The sequence below is a fragment of the Podarcis cretensis genome, assembly GCF_951804945.1.
Source record: "Podarcis cretensis genome assembly, chromosome: 5".
In the NCBI taxonomy this organism is placed as follows: Eukaryota; Metazoa; Chordata; class Lepidosauria; order Squamata; family Lacertidae; genus Podarcis; species Podarcis cretensis.
The window spans coordinates 59,657,135-59,674,899 of record NC_137174.1 but is presented as its reverse complement, the minus strand read 5'-3'; the positions used below and the strand labels follow the sequence as shown (position 1 = coordinate 59,674,899).

General features: G+C 46.3%; 1 protein-coding gene across 2 annotated transcripts in view; it reads right to left on the bottom strand.

The window, feature by feature from the left end:
* Window positions 1-914: 914 nt before the first annotated feature.
* Window positions 915-17,765, bottom strand: part of GOLGA7B (golgin A7 family member B) — a 33,681-nt gene continuing 16,830 nt past the window's right edge. The window contains exons 1-5 of one of the 2 annotated variants that reach the window (XM_079976162.1): window positions 13,935-14,477; window positions 8,447-8,572; window positions 7,846-7,998; window positions 5,383-5,484; window positions 915-2,981 (exon numbers count right to left, since the gene is read on the bottom strand). In XM_079976162.1, coding sequence (XP_079832288.1) covers window positions 2,874-2,981; window positions 5,383-5,484; window positions 7,846-7,998; window positions 8,447-8,572; window positions 13,935-13,946 — 501 coding nt within the window. In that variant the 5' untranslated portion in view covers window positions 13,947-14,477 and the 3' untranslated portion in view covers window positions 915-2,873. Of the gene's footprint in view, window positions 2,982-5,382; window positions 5,485-7,845; window positions 7,999-8,446; window positions 8,573-13,934; window positions 14,478-17,765 lie in introns of those variants that run through there. The other variant, XM_079976161.1, reaches the window with a different exon arrangement.

Below are 17,765 nucleotides of genomic sequence, written 5' to 3'. Positions count from 1 at the left end.
CCTTCTTCTGCAGGATTCCGACTGTTGGATTACCAAGATGACAGCTAATTTCCTGCTTAGTGTGATGAAGAGGAAAGCGGCACCTACTTCTTCTTTAATACCACAGATGTAGTCGATACGCCGCACAATCGAACCTGTTTTTGTATTCTCAGTCACTCGATGTTTTAAATCCCCCGTTACTTTTGTTATCCCCATTTTTTCAAAGTATTTGCCCAGGATGACATCCATTTTTATCTCCCCACCCCAATTTTATGTTGTTATTTCTATGTATATTATGCTATGGCCACATGGCTAATCCAATAAAATCAATAAATAAATATATACCAATCTACTCTGGAGGTGCATGGGATGAGGAGAAAGATAGGAAGGGGACAGCCTGCAGCATGAACAGAAACCTATTTATGTAATGTTGGCATCCACCCACATCTTTTAATGTCCCCATTTGTATTTTATACATGGTATGAGCAGCTTGAAGGACACCAATCAGAAAATGGAATATAAACCTACTGATTTGATGATGATGATACTTCTTCTTCTTCTTCTTCTTCTTCTTCTTCTTCTTCTTCTTATTTACTTATGCCCCTCCCCATCTGGCTGGGCCTCCCCAGCCACTCTGGTAGGCTTCCAACAGAATATTACAAACACAATAAAACATCAAACATTAAAAACTTCCCTATAAAGGTCCTAAAAGCAGAACAGGGTCCTAAAAGTGTAAGCCTACTGATAGTTCTCAATCATCCAGGCAATGCATACTATATTTATACTATATTTTGTATTTTAATTCATGGGAACCATTGTTACTAATGGGTTATGCAGCCTTAAGACAACAGCATGGGTGGCTGTGAATGAAATATATGTGCGGGAGCCAGGTCTATTATTTATTAAGAGAACAGATAGGAAGAAAGCAACACTGGTAGATTCTCACTTCTAGTTTATTGTCAGAAGTTTTCATGTAGAGCCAGAGGGATAAAACTATGACCAGATCCATGAGTCCAATATATGGCATGGGGAGCAACTTCTCAGGGGGGAAACCCTCCCAGGGTCCCATTGGCTTAACCTCTATGCATTTGTGATGCCCTCTGCAGCTCTCCCATTTCCCTGCAGCACAGTCAGGGTCTGATCACTCTCCAAACACATTCATCCCCACCATCAAAAAGGAGGAAATCCCATTCTGAAATCAAGAAGTCTGGAGCACTAACGAAGTAGTGGAGTGACTGCTGAGTTTGCCCAGGCCAAGCATCCAAAACAGCCTAGTGTCTACCCTCCAACAATCTCCCCCTCCACAGCTGGGTGCAAACAAAGTCTTATACTGAGTGACCCCCACAAGGACATCTAGCTGTGCGTGGGACGTGTGGTGTGTGAGAAGCTAGAAGCATTTTTGGAGCTGCTGTCCTTTGCCAGAAGTGGTGGCAGGCTTCGCCCATGGTTTGGACACCTGTTCATTGGGCAGCCCAGTCCACTGACCCAGTGGCTCAGTCGTCTCCCCCTTGCCTTCCCATCTCATTTCACAGAATGGCACTGGGGACTCAGAGAAGAGGTACCGAAGCTCCAGAACCAAGAGGGTCTCAAACATACATATGTGGGGCCCAGGTAGCTATTTACAGGAAGGAGGGAGAGGGAACATGCAGCAAGGAGACAACTTGTGCATGCAAGTGATAAGGTGATGCTGCAAAACACCTGTGCACTAGGGAAGTGGGTCAAATATTGCAGGGTTCCATACCCACCTCAGAGTTTTCATCCTTCCTCTTTCTTCTGTTTGCCAAATGTGGTGTAAGGGTGAAGGGAGGGGTGGAGCTTTGGTAGCCAGGGCTATATTAAATATTTACATACATAATCCCAAAGATGCTTATTGGACTGGGATGAGCTGAGGAATTGAGGAGCCAGAGGCCTCTCCACTAAAGCACCTCCAACATCTCCCATCTTCTGATGCTCTCCATGATCCCTGGTTGAACTGGAAAACCTGTTGCAGCTGGCCAGAGGTGGCAAGGTGCAGTTTTTCAACTTTGGAAGACTCTATAGATCTCGACAGGATCCGTGCTGCTATCCCACCAGAGGGGGACAGTGCTGCTGCCTCACATCCTCCTGTGGCTCCATACAATGCCCCTGTCCCTCTGTTGCCTCAGAAGGATCCAGAGCATGAGGCATGTGCCCTAGTACAGAGTCCATCCTGGAATCTGTGAGAGGGCACGTCTCCGCCAGTACCAGCACTCTGCAGGAGGGAGGGGAAGGTGGGCAAAGCACTTGCAGGGGCCCCACCACAGCACTGTGGACGTTGGGTGCTCAGACCATGCCTAAAGTGCCAAGAGAATGGCATGCACAGCAGCAAGCAAAAGACAGGAGCTAGGATGGGGGGTCAGTGCCAATGCAGGAGGGGAGAGGACAGTGGTGCTCAGGGAAAGGCTTGTCACAGGGTCCCAAAATCACCAGTTCCCTCACCCACACCCCACCCCACCTCACCATGCTGGGCTGATCTTTACTGGTCATTTGACCTTGAGCAAGAGGCTGCATTCGGACGGGGTATTTGTGTACCTGCAGCTTGTGAGGACAGGACTTGGACAATGACACATTTGGACATCCCGGGGAGGGGGTGGGCAGGAGTGTCCCCAGGAGCCCGCAGGAAGTGTCAAGTAGTTCAGGTTATCCAGGTTTTGAGCCACGGGGAGACTGGGCTCATTTGGGGCTCATCCTCTTTAGAAAGACTTTGCCCCCCGCTGGTTGTCACAAGCCCTTCCCCAGGGGTGTCACAACCCTCCTTGCCAGCACCCCAACCCCCCTGGGGCTGCTCAGAAGCGGGTGCTCTGGTAGCGCAGTCTGCGGATCTCGGAGACACCGTCGTCCCGGCAGTACAAATCCCTGCCGGGACTCTGTGCCAGTCACCGGCCCCCGGCTCCCCCACCCCCGCCACCAGCACTGCTGTTGCTGCTGCTTGAGCTGCCAGAGCTGGAACTGCTGCAACGATCCTCATAGATGGAGATCTCGATCTGTGGGCAAGAGGATAAGGAGGACACAGGGAACAAGGAGAGCTAGTAGCCTCGCACACCCCTGTTCAGCAGCCACAAATGCACATAGAGCTTGACAATGCTGTAGGACAGGGTGGGGAACCTCCAGCCCAGGGGCCAACTGTGTCCCTCCAGATCTCTCCATCCAGCCTTTAGGAAACTCCCTAGGCCATGCCTCTCCTGGGACAATCTTGCTGTATGCCCACCTTGAGTTCTTCTGCCTGGCTGGACAGATGTATGTATATAAACTTCTGATTTATGCTGGAAGAGTCCCATCTGATCTTTCACCCAGCTTTGCCTCTGGCATCACCCACCACTAGCAAGTAGCCCTTGGGAGGTTCCCCACGAGGAAACGAGGCCTCAGACGGAAGAAGTTTCCTCACCCCTGTTGTAAGACTTCAGCTTATCTGGTAAGAGCAAGTTTCTGACTGTTCCAACCTCAGACAGTTTGGCATGTGCAGCTGAAATATGAAATGACAGCACACCTTTCAGGCAGTTGCTCTGTCTCAAATACATGTTGTTGTGCTTCCACAAGTCAACTATGCACTGGGTAAAAATATGCCTCATCTGTTTTTCTCTGACATCAGGTGCCTTCTTCTACAGAAGGGGTTGACATCCTGTGTTGTTGGAGCTTCTGCTCACTTCTACTTATCCCTCACCTAGAAAGAACAGGTCCCAGAGGTTTTCTGTTTGCCCCACCTCTTTTCCCAGGAAAACCCACTTTTTACTGCTGAATTGGAGCAAGTGTCAGTCCATGGAAAACCCAATTGACATTTGCTCCGATTCAGTGGTAAAGAGCTGCATTACCCCAGGGAAAGTGGCATGACAAGCAGAAATGTGGACGAGCCCTTAATCTGTGGCTTCCATCCCATAATCCCAGACTATTGGCCAACCATGTTGGTTGGCGCCCATGGGAGCTGGAACCTAAGAACATCTGTGGGGTGACAGGCTTTCCATTCCTCCTGTATGATATCACACAGAAGATGAAAGAAGGTTGCTCCATAGTCATAGTTTCATATCTGTCTAATTCCACTCCTTAACCACCACTTATCTAAGCCAAATAGTTGAAAGCGTGCAATGCTTTATTAACTTGGGAGTAAGTATTACTGAACTAAGTGAAACTTATGTTTGAAAGAGTAAGCAAGCACATGATAAGACAGTTAATCTTTCCTTACACAAAAAGTAGTCGTTGCCCCATGAATGTATTGCATGCTCACTCTTGCAGGGACAGCCCTAAAGTTATATGCTACTGCCTTCCATTATGAGATGTTCTTTGTAACTAAAAACTTGCACCTGAGTTTGCTTTTACCTCTTCCCTCCCAAATCTCTCATTCTGTGCTGTGTCCCCTAGATTGTGAGCCCAAAGGCAGGGACTGTTTTATTTCTGGTCTTTGCAAGCCCTTTTCATCTGAAGAGCAAAGTTTTAAAGCTCTAAACAAACACATCCCAAGCACATCCTTTATAATCCCTACGGTGTTTTGCTTGTGTTTTTGAAGGCTAAAATACATTTTGCTGACGAGTTCAGGAAACTGTGAGTCCTGGCAGCACTAGGGCAGCAGGAATGCTTGGTGGGTTGGAGGAAACACATGGGCCTTTCAGTACCCACTTCTTCTTGGCCACCACATCCCTTCAAGGGAGCAGAGCCAGAAGCCGCAGTAGCTGGACACAACCTCTGGTGAAGGAGCTTGCCTCCACAAAGACCAAAAACCTCTGGCTGCTAAGCATAGGCCTGGTAGCCCCTTTGGGAGCAAGGGTCGTTTCCTGTGGCACTGTGGTGAACCTGGGGAGGCAGCAACACCAGCAAAGGGAATTGGGGTGTTACTTTAGACATCACTGTCCCTACACTGTGCCTCAAACCAGCTGATCCCATCTGCTGAGAGCAGCAGAAAAGTGAGCAGCAGTTAGGAAGGGTCATAGCTCAGTGGTACTGACAAGATGGGACAATGGTCTTACTCCATATAAGGCAGTTTCCTATGTTCCTAAAAACTTCAGCCTTATATTGCCCCATTTCCCCAAACTTTTGTCAAGGGAGCAGAGTCACACAATGCGATTGTTCAAAATATCACTGATAGCACTTGATTTGTTGATGTGGAGTAATATCATCTGCCTGTAGATCTGATTTTAGTTTTGTGAACTGCTTTGAGAGCCACTGTGGTTAGAAAGCAGTAAACAAACACTGTAAAATAAGTAAGTAGACTAAGTAGTACGATCCTGCAACTTCTTTTTTGAGCTTGAATGCTGAATTTGGAGCAGAGAATCTCAACTGGGACACAGGAAATGGGTGTGCGTGTGTTGGTGAGAGTCAGCCACATGGGTAAGAAGAGTGATCTATATGGTGACCATATCTTCCCCTTTCCCCTTTGGTGCTAACCAGGAAGGATACAACTCGCATGCCCCGTTCCACTGGGTCTGTCAGCAACAGCCCTCGAGGAGCATAGATTTTCTCATTCTGCTCTTGGATGTACTTGGAGATCTTCTTCAGAACCTGGTGAGATAATTGGACAAGCATTCAGCAACTATTTGGCGAAGATGTAGCCCCAGAGAATGAGACACAAAATATAGGGAAGATGACCCATTTACTGGGATCCTCTGAAGTTCTTGGATTCACCTACTTCAAGAAGGAAAAGGTGTTTCATGAAACCTCAACAGATGAAACACCTCAATAACAGAAGCTGGTGTTCACCTAGATATCCCATTCCCAGTTTCAGTAATCTCTGATTGATAACCATCAATCTTTGAAAGTTTCCCAAGACAAGTCACTCTATTGCCTAACTATGCTCCTACACAGAGCATGTTGCCCTACTATCTGCCTGAGAACATTTTTTGTAAGTGAAACCAAAAGAATTATTTTAGCCTCTCTCCTACGCTATTTATGTGCCCCTGTGAATTGCATTGCATCTTGAATGCATGGGAGCCCAATCTAAATTAGCTGAAGACTTCACAGAAAGGTAGAGCTGCATTCAGATGAAATGTATAAAACCTGAAGGGAGAGCTGTTAAGTGTACCAGAATGCTCTGCTATTTTGAATATTTTCCCAACCCTGGAAAATAGTGAGTTGTCAAGTCTGACATTTTGAGCAAAACCTGTGACAAAGAAAGCATTCCCTACAGCTTAAAACAGGCTGTCAGTTTAAATCATGTGCATTTCCCTTTTAATCCTGTTCATTATTCCCTCTGTTTCTTATGTTCAGACATCAGTACCACTGCTTATGAAGCTAAGGCAGTTATGGGCAAGAGGGAAGTATCAACAGGATTCAGGAAACTCTAACTTTTGCAGAAGTATAAAGAATCTTTAGGGAGGGAATTATGGGGGACCCCAAAAAGAACATGTTCAGTGGCCATGGAATACTATTGCAGCATGTGGGTGGGGGGAGGAAAACTGATTGGGTGGGAAATGTAATGGAGTATCCTGGGGAGGGTACTGAACAGACTGTCACTATATCGCAGGAAGAATTTAATTGCATACCAGAAATTTTGGTTGTCACAGTTAAAGTGCTGTGGCACAACAAATCTACTTTTAAAAAAGTTCCAGACTTTTTGCAGGAAGGAAAGTGATGAGGAAGTTCACTAAAAAGTGTGTGATGATGGTCAATTGACAAGAAGTCATATAACCTCCCCACAAACAATTCAGGTGGAATGCTCAATAAAGAGAGGACACTGTAAAATTGCCCTGAAAACTTTGTGCTAGTAAACTGGGATGAGTGCTCAATAAACAGGTCATCTGGAGGAGCCCAAGAACATTCCACACTGCAACATTTTGCTGCAGGTCTCCCTGGTTCTATTCTACCAGAGCTCTCTACTAGGCAAGGATATTCAAGGTCCTGCCTACCTGCTGTTAGAGATAAGCAAATTTCAGACACAACCAGGAAGGGGGGGGGGGACTCTAAAGAACAAAACCAAAGAATGAGGGTGTGTCCACACTGGGCTTCTCTCTCCACTCTTGAAACTCTAGGTGTTCATTACGTGCAAGTAATCCTACAGTCCATATGCATGAGTGAAGTGTTCACTGGATTCCTGCTAAAAACTCTGCCAGTGTGACCTCATTGTCTACATGATCCTGTGTTGTGTGGGTTCAGGATTCAGATCACATACTATCACAATTAAGTAAATAAAAGCAAGTATATAAATAAAAACATCAGCTTGGCATTCTAATTTCTGGGTGCTTCAGCACCATGTGCACCGATGCATAGTGTCAGTTTGCTACAGCTTTGCTACAATAGTTGTGATCACAACATTTCCGGATGGTAACCCTTTATATCCTATTTAGTTCAGTCCTAACCCCAATGATGTGGCGCTCTGGGTTAAACCACAGAGCCTAGGACTTGCCGATCAGAAGGTCAGCGGTTTGAATCCCCGCAACGGAGTGAGCTCCCGTTGCTCGGTCCCTGCTCCTGCCAACCTAGCAGTTCGAAAGCACATCAAAGTACAAGTAGATAAATAGGTACCGCTCCGGCGGGAAGGTAAATGGTGTTTCCGTGCACTGCTCTGGTTCGCCAGAAGCAGCTTAGTCATGCTGGCCACATGACCCGGAAGCTGTACGCCAGCTCCCTCGGCCAATAAAGTGAGATGAGCGCCGCCACCCCAGAGTTGGTCACGACTGGACCTAATGGTCAGGGGTCCCTTTACCTTTACCTTTAACCCCAATGATTCACAAATTGAGATTATTGGCACAAGAAGAGGTTGGACAGGATATTGTTAAATATGGGAGAAACAAGGAATCTACATCTTATGAACGTGGATAATCAGGTGGTTCATCTAACTTACACACTCCATATTGACCAATCAATATTATATAACAACAACGTCAATTGTTACATCACAATACAATGCATGTTGTGGCTCCAAACCTTCTCATAGCGGGTCTCCATGCAGAGGAAGATGAAGTAGGCTGTGGCACAGGCCAGACATCCCTCCAGGTAGGAGCTGCTCCCTATTTTCTCAGCCTCCGCATAGAAGTTGTTGAGGGTCTTCACAGTTTCTTCAAAAAGTTGCCGCTCAATCTTTGGTGAGGAGAAAAAAAGAGAAAGAATGCCATAAGATGTATGCACAGGAGGCCATTCCATTGTTTATGGCACCCATCTTTCACCCAGTGCACAATAATAGATGCTATCATGGAGAAGGGAGCATTGGAACAAGAGCAGGTGCACTGTGGAATGGAAGTGTGTGTGTGCAGATCTTTGAGCAAGATGGTCTGCTATGCATTTTGTATATGCTCACAACAGCTAACAAGTTAGAATAAATCATAAAAGGAAATGAGGCATACCCCAGGTGTTTAAGAAGGCAGCAAACCACTCTGTGCAGCTTAAGATTTCTAGAGCATCTGAAACATCATTGGTGCACTAACACCTTGCTCTCACTGGCATCCAGACTACAATGCCTTCGTTTGACATAAGGATTTGTCACCTGCTTCACCAGTCAGCATGAACCCTGTGAGAAAACTGGCTGTACCCGGCTGTCCAGCTCTGGAGGGAATTTGGTCTGGAACTGGCAGATGGTCCCGTCACTGTAGTCCCGCTGAACAAAGACCTTGGTGGCCAGGGAAGCACTCCGCCGTAGTTCTTGGAGATTGTGGACCTGGAAGAGCAGAGGCAGGTGGTTACAACAGGCAAAGGTGCCTTCTAGAACAGTGGGGGAAGCTCACACCATACCCTGATGCCATGCATCTAAGGCAGGAATTTGTGGCCCTGCAAATATTGCTGGATTATAACTCTCTTTATCCATTGTTCATGCTAGCAGGGGTTGGTGGAAGATGGAGCCCAACACCACCTGGAGGGCTGCAGGTTCTTTACCCTTGCTCTAAAGAGTCCCTGAATCTACATTGACTTGGATACAAATATTTATTTTTAAAAATAGTTATGATTATGGGGTACTGTTATTGGGTTGTAGTCAATGCTGCTCTTCTCATGCAACTGATTTCTGCTTGTGCAATGGAAATATCCCCTTCTCTCATCTCCCCTTCAGCCATCCCCACAAACACTCTGGAGTAGATTTTGAGGGTGCAGGGTGAGAGGGGAGGAAGGTGAGTTACTTTGCACAAATGGAACATGGTTTGCACAGGTTTGGATGCCACCCATTGTTTTTTTGATGTGTGCCACTCCTCATTGAGAGCACCATCTCAGAAGAAGCATTCCCTCCCTGGTTGTGCGAGCAAGAAGCAAGAATGACTCTTCTAAGATGGCGTTTAACACTTGCTTGCATTTAAAGAACAGTTGTTTTGATCTGCTACTTAATTGGAGGGCATCTCTTTAGTTGACCAGAAGGCCATTCAACAGCTGTTTAACCAATTCAGCATTGCAATCCTATCCAAAACTGATTGAAAATATGTTCTATGAGACTGTAGTTCACAATACTGGTAAGCCTTGCTGCAGTGGATTGTAACACAGTTCCTTATCTCTTCAGCATCATCTTAGAATACTGGTAAGGATTTTAGATTTGGAAATGCAGTTTGAAGGTTAGACATGGAGTAAATTCATACATCCATATTCATTAGCTAGTAACTTAGATGTGTAAAACAGTCATCGTAGAAGCTTTTATATAAAAACAGATAGTAATTTCCGACTGAGGCAGTGCACATTATTGGCTGAGAACTGTGCAACGTCCATGTGTGAATCAGCTCTCCTATTGCATTTTATAGGCTATCCCTATATACAAGCAACATGTGCCTGCTGCTGTTGGAGCAAGAGGACTATCAATGGAACTTGGCAAGATGCTCCATAGTAAGAAATGGAGCAGGTTCCCAAGACCATCAATGACTGGAAAACCTGAAACTCTGGGGTTATATATCTTACAAAGAGTGGGGCTGGCAGGAACATATAGGAAAGATCACAGGATGACCTCAATTGAAGGGACACACCTAACAAAGCAAGAACAAGTTCTTCCAGAATAAACCACAGAGGTTTTTTTTGCTCCCCAAACATTCTTTCTTCCCCTGGTTGCCAGCCAACTCTGAGACTGGATTGAGCTGAATGTAAAGACTCATCCCACCTCCAGTTTGAATCCCAGCCAACCAAAGACACAGATAAAAAGTAAGAGCAGCAGATCATGCATGGTAAAAAGGTAAGAGCCTCAGGCTGATATGGAGTCTAGCCTTTGCATCTGTCTCCTTATTTAACGTAGGCTCAAGAACTACAACCCCAAAGCAAGATCCTCCATAAACACTGCAGACATCTGTCACATAACTTTTGGGAGTAAAAGTGTGTATCCTTCCTGAGGCTAACCCATTATAAACATTTTTGTTAAACACTCTGAGTTGTTCCAGCCTCCCCTAGATTTGTGACTTTATGAATATAACTTCATAAACTGCCAGCTTGTAGCTGAATATCCCCTGGCAATTCTAATGGGCGTTTCCTTTCTGGTCCTATTTCATCCAGAAGGGGTGTGTGTGTGGGTGGGTGGGTGTACACACACACACACACACACACACACACACACACACACAACTGAGCAGTGAGCAGTGTGCCTCAGTGACTGGAGCATTAGACTCGGTGTGGGTAATCCTGGGTTCACGACCCATTTCTGCCCTACCTTATTGTGTCACAGTAATAATTAAACTGCATAAGACGCATAAAACAATACATTGAGTCACTTGTTCCTAACAATTATGCTCAGCATCTTTGTCTTTGTCATGCCATATTACTTTTTGTGTTCTCTTGACACTTTCATTTCCTAAACCCAGATTATCTAAGCCTTTAAAAACCTCATGCAGTTTCCTTCTTCATGAAGTATCCAAACAGTTCTGAAAAATTACTGGTATAACCAGACACTTTTCTTTATTTTTTCGAAATGTCCTGGTTCCATTTGGAGTAAGGTCCACTGTGTTTGACCCATGCAATGATGTAACGTATATGTGAGTGTGAACTAAACTGTGGGTAACCAAAATAAAAATAAAAAATCCTATTAAATCTGTATTTCCAGCTATACTTATAATTTGTTCTGCAGCAGAACTAAATTGCTTTTGAAGGAGATTGCCTTTTCTCCAGAAGCTTCCCAAGCCCTGCATACAGACTCCCAAAGACATAGTTAATCAGACAGAAAGAGGGATATATAAGCAAGCTTAAAGAAATGGAGATGTACAAAATTTATGTCAGAAGAAAATAAGCTTGGCACTACCTATATTTTTCTGCATTGTAATGCATTTTTCCCCATCTTTTTGAAACACACACACACCAATTCTGTAAAAGCCCATTCTCTCTATATTGCCTTCAATACCATTAAGGTTTCTCCTGTGTTATAGAGCAGAGGACATGGATAAAACCAAAGGATTTTCAATAACCAAATTATATCTGCAAGAATTGAAATCACAAAAACAATTTGGAATAATAACTTAAAGCTATGAAAGATTTATGAAGGCATGGAATATATATTACTTGATAAAGTTAATACATGTTGTTTGATTCAGTATGGGAATAGGATTAACACAATTAGAAGCTATACGGAAAATTGGAACTATTTAATAACCTTCTGGAAAAATCAATTTCACAAAAATATTTTGATGGAAACACATCATTTTTGAGGGTTTGATAGTGTAAGGATAAAATACATTGTTAGGTTTGGAACACCTTGTTGTTATTGAGGTGTAATTCTGTATCTTGATTTTTCAGGTTGTATGACTCATTGGTTTACCAATTATTTATAATGGAATATGCTGAATGAGGATGTGACAAGTCAATAAGGTATTAACAGAATAAGAAAGTGCACTTTTGGCAAAAACTGTTTTAAAAAACCAACTATCTAGCTGTTATGTGCTCTCAAAAAAACTTATTGAAATTTACTCAGCTTGAGTTGAAGCATAGCAGGTCCAAAACATTAAAACCAACACTGAAAGATGTAGAATGGAGTAACAGAAAGAAAGCAGAAATTAACTGCAGCAGTATATGCCAACTGACAGCTTGCAAAGTCCTGAATAGGATTGCTGGGAGTTATAGAGTTGTGTGATGGATAATCCAAGAGGTGGCAGCAGATTTTGTGTCTCAAGCTATTCCTCTCCTATTTGTGATGAATCCCAGAGTGATTAAGAATCGATATGGAACTACACACCTCTTAGCTCCAGGGTCCATCCCACTGCCTTTAGTTTCTAATGAGCTTTGTGGAATTGGACTTAACTGTCAGGGGTCCTTTACCTTTACCTTTTTAAACTTCTGTAGCTGGCCAGCATATATAATCCAGAAATCCTTTCAGCCCAATTTCAAACCTTCCAAGAGGCATTTCAGATCCCCTGGGAAGCAAGTGTAGGATAATCTGTCATCCTGCCTGTTCACAGTCTGATGCTGGCTTTGTTTAGAGGCATGATGAAATCTTATATTTCTTCCCAGTTTGCAAGCAGCCCCCACCCTGTCTGGCAGGGAGAGCACACCTTTCCTTCCTATTAGACGTCTCCTTACAAGACTTCGAAAAAAGGCATGCCTCAGGTTCTGACCTCATTAAATTTCCCACATGCTCTGTTATTTTGGACCTCGGGTCCTCCAGATTAATAAATCATCCTAGATGTTGAGAAAGTCAGCAGTTGTTTTCTACCTGGATTTCGGAACAGCCCTCGTTTTTTCCAAGACGGTTTGGGCTCAAGTCAAGGGTTATTTAATCTGAGCATGTGCAAGATGGGAGTCAACCGAGGTCTTAACCTCAGCAACAAGGGCTGCGATGCTGAAGATCTGCTGCTGGGATAAAAATTATTGACTTCCCTAGCAGGAAGGGGAAGTGGTCTACTCTACAGGGGAAGGGTTCAGGGCGCACTGTGTGCTCAGATGCTTTGGCCTTTTACAGGGATGCCTTGCTGTGGCGATAGTAGCAGGCTGCAACCCCCCCCTCCCCGCGCGCACGCCGCACCACCCGCATTTAGAAACTGCCGCCTTTCCCCTAGTAACAACCTTTCGATAGTTGCCATTCCGGCTCAGACCATTTTCGCCTGCTCGCTGCTGCATCTTGCCTCGGTAGCAGCACAACAACGACTGTAAACAAGACCTTGTTTTGTGGCGCGGGAGGGGGAAGGTGAAGAGCATAGGTTGTGGCGAACAGCCCTAAGGGATGGATTTGAGGTGTAAGATGAAGAAGCTGACTTTGGAGAGCTCCTGGCTATAGGACACCTGGAGAGATAGCGCTGCTGGATCCCCGTTCCCCCACCTTTCTGCTCTGCTCTGAACCCCACATAGGAGCCTAGGAAGCTGCCTTATGCTGTGCCACATAATTGGTCCATCTTAGCTCAGTATTGCCCACACTGGCTGGCAGTGGCTCTCCAGGATTTCAGGCAGGGGTCTCTCTCTCTCAGTCCTACCTGGAGGTCCCAGGGCTCTACCATTGAGTCCTTCCTCACGGAGCAATGGGGTGGGGGTGGCTGCCGATTATTCACACTTAAATCGGAGAGTCTTATGCCACAGGTGGTCTCATCCTCCATCACCAGAGCCACATGCCAAGGACAGCCTGGGGAAGCATCAGGGGTGCTGCTGTCCTCGCCCTGTGGCTTCCTCTTGTCGCCGTCCTGCCCCTTGCCTGACGCTGGCAGGTACTGCCATGAGACTCCCTGCGCTGCACCCAGAGAAACACACTGCCTCAGCCACTGAGCATAGCGAGGTCTCGTTCTCTATTAGCAATGCCCTGCCTTGTTTAGTGACCCAGGATTGCGGAGCAGGGGAAGCGCCACTCTGGGGAGGGAGCCATGACGTGCCAACCACCCTAGCCCCAGACACACGCCGGAGGCTCTCGGCGCTGCCTTTCTTTAACCCGCGCTGAAGTCGGAGGCACAAGGGACTTCTGGGGCCTGCAGAACAAACCCAGGGGATGCGGTGCCGGAGCAGCCAGTCTCGGTGAGGGTCGCCTGGTCTGGCGATTTCCTACCGCACCGGGCAGAAACTAGGCAGGCAAGGCAGGAGGAGATGCTTCCCGGCGGCTGCCATGACTCGACAGAGCTTCCTCCTGTGTTTCGTGCTTTCCCCGCGCTGCTCACCTCGGTTGCCATGTTGTGCTGCCAGCGTGGTTGCTCCACGCTGCTCGGGAGCCCGGGAGTCCGAAGCCGAGGCTAGAGCAGGTTGGTGACGAAGGCTCCTCCTTTCTCAGGAAGCCGACCTAAGGGCGATGTCCCTGTTGCCGCAGACGGAGGAAGCGCTCGGCTCCCCGGAGCTTGTCGCCACCGGCAGGGCTGGGGCGGCGTCCGCAGCGGGGAAGCGCGGTGGGCAACGGGCGCGGAGAGTTCTGCGCTGTCCTTGGTGCTGGAATCGGAGGCGCAGGAGTCGGGGGCAAAGCGCCCCGCCTAGCGCTGTCCGCGGTGCTGACGACCCGCTCCCCCAGCGCGATCCCCTCCTCAACCGCTGCTTCGCTCGCCCCCAGCCTCAACGCTCAGGCTTCCTCAGTGAATGGCATCTCCACCACAAGGGGAGGGGGCGGGCTGCCTTCGTGGGAGCCGCATCCCCCCAGGGCGTCCCCACGCTGGAGCGCCGGGCTCCGGCACTGACTCGCGGGAGGGACGGCGAGAGGCGGAGCTGTACAGAGCAAGGAAAAGAGCAACCGGGCTCGCGCTCGTTTCCTGCTTGTCCTCCGAGAGCCGGCGTGCGGGCTACTTGGGGCACGTGCCATCCCAACCTCAAAGCGGGAGATAGCGCATAGCTTCAGGTCCCGGTGTTGCTGGCGGGTGTTGTTGCCTCCGCTTCCAGGGCAGTTCTCTTTGATGGGGAACGCTTGGCTCCAGCTGCCACATACCCACCCCTCACATACCAAGCCTAAGGGAGACCTGGTATATGGTGTGGGACTGACTAATTGGCCGCACTAATGGGCACTTAGGGCACAGCGACAGAAGGGCCTCCTTCAGAATAGCCCTCCCTGGGGTGGAGTGTCTGCACTATACTTGATCCTCCATGTTTACTGTCTAGAACTGGCCAGGGAGTGTTCATCTTCGGAGGGAAATGTGGATAAAAGCATTTTATGATTTCTGAATGTTTATTTTGAATTAAAGATAATGGGGTTTTCTCCCTGTTCCAGGGAATGATATTCCCCAAACAGGACTGAAAGATACCAATAAACCATAATTTTTCATGAAATTAAATATATTTGTATCCCCTCTCCCGAGTTCACAATTGGGCAACTTTAGATGCAGTGCCCTTAGTTAATAGTTCAAACTCAAGCCTGCATCTCTGGGCCTTGCTATCCCCTTAAACTTGCAATTTTCACACCTTGAGAGATTTTCTGTACCTTTGCTTTGACCATTTGATTAAAATAATAATTACAGTTCCTGGTGTGGCTTCTTCCACCCTTGGTTGGATTCTCCCTTTTACAGTACTTTTAAAGGTACGGGAAGTTTCCTGGCACCTGGAAGTAATAGTCCTGTTCTCATATCACTCCTTGACCCACACCCCTCTAATCTCCAAAGCATCTTTGTCTGTCCTCACCCTTTCTCCTAACAGCACAAGGTCCCTTATCCTGTTTTATGGGGTTTGCCTGCTCTGCTTTCTCCTTAGTGCAACTTCCAGGTGACCACCAGTCACTGTTGTCTCAACTCCCATCAGCCCTAGCAAGCATTAGCCAGGGATGATGGGAGTTGTAGTTGAGCAACATCTGGAGGAGCCAAATGCTCTCCACACCTGCTTGAGGCCATATGGGAGCTTTGTTCATAATACCTTTCTCACTGATTAATCCTTTTCTCAATTCACTGTCTCTTCTGCTTGTCCTTTCTTTAGGGCAAAGGTGATGAACCTGGCCCCTTCAGATGTTGTTCAGCTCAAAGTGCCATCAGCACCATTAGCAACCCAGGAATTATTGGTATTGTAATCCAATAACATCTGGAGGGCCTCAGGTTCATCATCCTTGCATTAGGATTTTGCCTTATTTCCTTATCCTTCCCCTTGGTTTCTCAGTTCATGCCCACTCTACTCTGCGTCAGGATCTGCTCTTTGTCTTCTTTACCTCCTGGGGCCTCTTGCTATTCAGCTGCTCCTTCAAATGTACTCTGAATTATGGAGTTCAGTGCTAAGGAAAAGGCTGGATTCTGCAATCTCTACGAATTATGCACATTTATTATTTTCATGTCTTTGCTTAGTTTGCAGAATTTATTCAGCAGACATAAAGAAGGGGCAACGAGCTATATAGGGTACTGAAGACTTCATGGAATATAAACAACATGGGTATAATTTCTTCTGCCTTATGTGAATCTTCCCCCACCCAAGCTGAGCTCTCTAGTCCCTCGTAGAAATTGGCCTGCTTATGAACCTTTTACTGTTGTGTGTTCTGTCTTGAAAATTGTGAATGTTTCTGAATGTTCCAAAACTCCACATCAGCAACATAAGGGAAACAGAGATACATGCAGATAGCAGGAATAGTTTAGCTGTGCATGTTTCTGCGATATATATGTGCTACCTTTAAGAAAAAAAGGAAAGAAGGAAGGAAATAAATGCTAAGGTCTAAAAATATAGTGTCATTATGTGCTACTTCAGAGAGACTTCAGATATGCATACTTACACCCAGACACACAGATATAAATATCAGCTGCAAGCCTAATTCAACCCTGTATACACCTGCAGAAGAACCACACCCAACTCTCAAGCCAGGATGCTTGCTTCTTCTGCCTCACCCTGAAGACAAACCTGTCATTCTGGCCCTCCTCCATTCTTCCCATCTCTTCCCAATTCATACAGCCCAGGACCCTGTCAGATGCATTGTGCAAAGACACAAGAAAAATTTCTCAGAGGATCTTGTCATACAGGCAAATTAAAGGAGCAATATGGATTGCTGAGAAGCTTCTCAAACCCTGCAGCTGAGCACTTCATCAGCAGAATGGAGGCTTGAGAGCCAGTGGTAATCCAGCTGTTTGCTGGCATGAGCAGAAATGCTGCATCGACCTGAGCAGATGCTGGGCATGCCTGGCCCAAAGCCAACGATGATGCCTAGTGCTTGGAACCTGTAATTATCTGCAGTGGAGTTCTGCTCTGGAAGTGTTTTAGTATCTCTCATTGCCATTCTGTGCAGCGCTCCCCAAAGTGCAGCCTAAAATTTCATTTACGGATCTTCAGACATGGTGTGTCTCCCCCCCCAAAAAAAAAAAACCTGAAGATTTGGAAAGGAAACTCAGGCTGCACATTGGAGATCACTGCACAGAATCACATCAACAAGAAAGGCTGAAAGATTAGCTACAGCTCAACGAGAGGAGCAAAACTTCTGGAAGATTGAACAAAGTCTGGGCTCATTAGACCTATGCAGGCAATTGGCACAGTCTGCAGTATGGGGAAAACAGAGTGGGAGGGTGGCTGAAGAGAGATACACAGCTAGGGTGCTTTGAATCTAGTATAAGGAATTGTGTTTGGGAAGGAAAGCAAGTTGGGAAACTCATAAGTCAATAATTGAAAGACCTGGCAGACTGGGTTAAGCACATCTGTGCTCACTCTAGGGAAATGATGGTGAGATCTCTGGCAGTATTATTTATTATGATTAGGCAGTATGGCTTCAAAAGGATTCCGTTCTCTAACTCTTGGAGACGCCACATTTTCTGTTTATGTAATACTAGCAAGAGTATTTGCTGCTTGCATACAAGATAGAAGGTGGATGATGTCATTCAGAGTAAAATGACAAATAGCATGCATTTAAGAATGAAAGACATGTTACCGTGTGATATGCACCATGTGCTTTTTATGGCATATCATAGATAGACCTCATGTGTGCTTTAAACATATGATGTATACTCAGCCTCAGTCTGTAGGCATGTGTAATATCTATAGAATGCTTCTAGGAAGAGGTGAGGGAACCCTGAAGAACTTGGGGCACTCAATTATGTCCTGGGTTGGGATTGAATCTC